General features: G+C 31.7%; 1 protein-coding gene across 1 annotated transcript in view; it reads left to right on the forward strand.

Moving 5' to 3' along the window:
- The window catches only part of LIPJ (lipase, family member J), a 24639-nt gene that overhangs the window by 6036 nt on the left and 16779 nt on the right, over window positions 1-1824 (forward strand). Inside the window, exons 5-6 of the mRNA XM_008594889.1 lie at window positions 793-929; window positions 1300-1446. Of these exons, the coding sequence (XP_008593111.1) occupies window positions 793-929; window positions 1300-1446 (284 nt within the window). The remainder of the gene's footprint in view (window positions 1-792; window positions 930-1299; window positions 1447-1824) is intronic.

Below are 1824 nucleotides of genomic sequence, written 5' to 3' on the forward strand. Positions count from 1 at the left end.
AGAACTTTCACATTATTTTTTCTTTTTAAAAGCATAGGGTTTTATGAATGGGAAAGACTTCAACAGCCTAGTTATGTTTTTCATTAAGGACAGATCAAACTTTAAAAATTTGCAAAAATGAGGGAAGTCGTCCTATACTTAAAGATTACTAGAAAGGCACTTTTATCTAATCAGAACTCTAATGCCTCTATCTAACGCATAACAACTTTTCTTTCGGGAATAAATTTCCTGAGTCCTAACATAATTCTCTTGCATGGTAATATAAACTTCTTCACTATTATTCTTTCTACTTTGGAGGTAGAAAATGACGTTTTGTAATAGAAGCTAATATTAAATAAGTCTTTTCTAGGCTGCATAGTATCATTTTCTTATAATAATAATCCACTTCCTTCTATAGCAAGCGTGTTGAATGACAATCTAATCCTATTTTCCAAAAACTTTTCTCTGGCATTTATTAATCATGTATGTGACTTTGAGTACAAATACTTATCAGCTTTTCAGTGATCTCAAACCTTGAATGCCTGACAACTTAGCAATAAGGAAAAAAATCTGGGTGATGTGCCAGAGCTTATTGACTCTTAAGATGATATATAATTCTTTGGTTATTTGACTTCTCAAGTCCCAGCCAAAAAAAATAAGGAAATAGCCAATCAAAATAGAGATGTGTAAGTAGACAGAGTGATAAGATGGCAAATATTCAGAGACTATTTTTGAACTTACTCTCTGGTGTCATTTCTTACATGCTTGTGATTACTTAAGAATAGTTTACTAATTTATCTTATTTTCTTTTAGCTTTCATAACATTTTCCACAATACCAAAGATAGCTGAAAGAATAAAGATATTTTTTGCCTTAGCACCAGTTTTTTCCATTAAATACTCAAAAAGCCCTTTAATTAAAATGGCATACAAGTTGAAGTCAGTTATCAAGGTATGTTCTTTCTTTTGTGTAGTTCATAACCCAAAGTAACAATGATTCTGTGCTTTCAAAATAAGAGATCTTAACTATGATTGTATAGCAATGTGTATGAATTGAGATTTTTTGTGCCATTTACACTGGATCCCTACCTTTGTTTCTACAAAGGAATAGAATTTTACTTATTACACTTTCAGATACCTCATTGTGAGAAGAAATCCAGTAGTGAAACTATCTCTACATCCTGCTTCCAAGTTTTTTCATTAATTAAAAATTTTTAAACTACTGTGAGATAATTCATTTGGTTGTATACAGTGAAACTCGCCATATCATTTCTTGAGTATTTTAGTCTTCTAAATGTGGCTAAAGTAAATTTATTTTACAGGTTTTTACTGACAACAAAGACTTCTTATCTAAAACCTCATTTAGCAAATTTGTTGGTTCAAAGCTGTGTCCGCTACCAATTTTTAATCAGATTTGCCTTGATATCTTGTTTATGATGTTTGGATCTGACCAGAAGAACTTAAATATGGTGAGATCAAGTTGTATTTGAAATGTATTTTTTGCTAATCTTTGTACAGAAGCTCTTAATATTGCTTATGTTATGCCTTGTGTGTCATTTTGTGATTCATTCCCATATACTACTAGTTCGATTCTTAGCCCATCTGATTTTATAGTACAGCAACATTGTGCAACTAATTTGCATTAGCATACTGGGATTATTTTGCTTCTATATTTGTCTTGGTGTCTGTAAAGACTAGAGGGCAGCTGCTGTGATGGATAATTAGCTATTGCTACTGGGTATTAGTTTCCTGAGACTTCCTGAGATTTGGGTCCTGTTTTATTCACTTGTTTCCTATAACTTCTCATCTTATATCCTAGCTCCTAACACTCTCTCTTTTTTGTTGAT

The sequence above is a fragment of the Galeopterus variegatus genome, unplaced genomic scaffold, assembly GCF_000696425.1.
Source record: "Galeopterus variegatus unplaced genomic scaffold, G_variegatus-3.0.2 Scaffold11807, whole genome shotgun sequence".
In the NCBI taxonomy this organism is placed as follows: domain Eukaryota; kingdom Metazoa; phylum Chordata; class Mammalia; order Dermoptera; family Cynocephalidae; genus Galeopterus; species Galeopterus variegatus.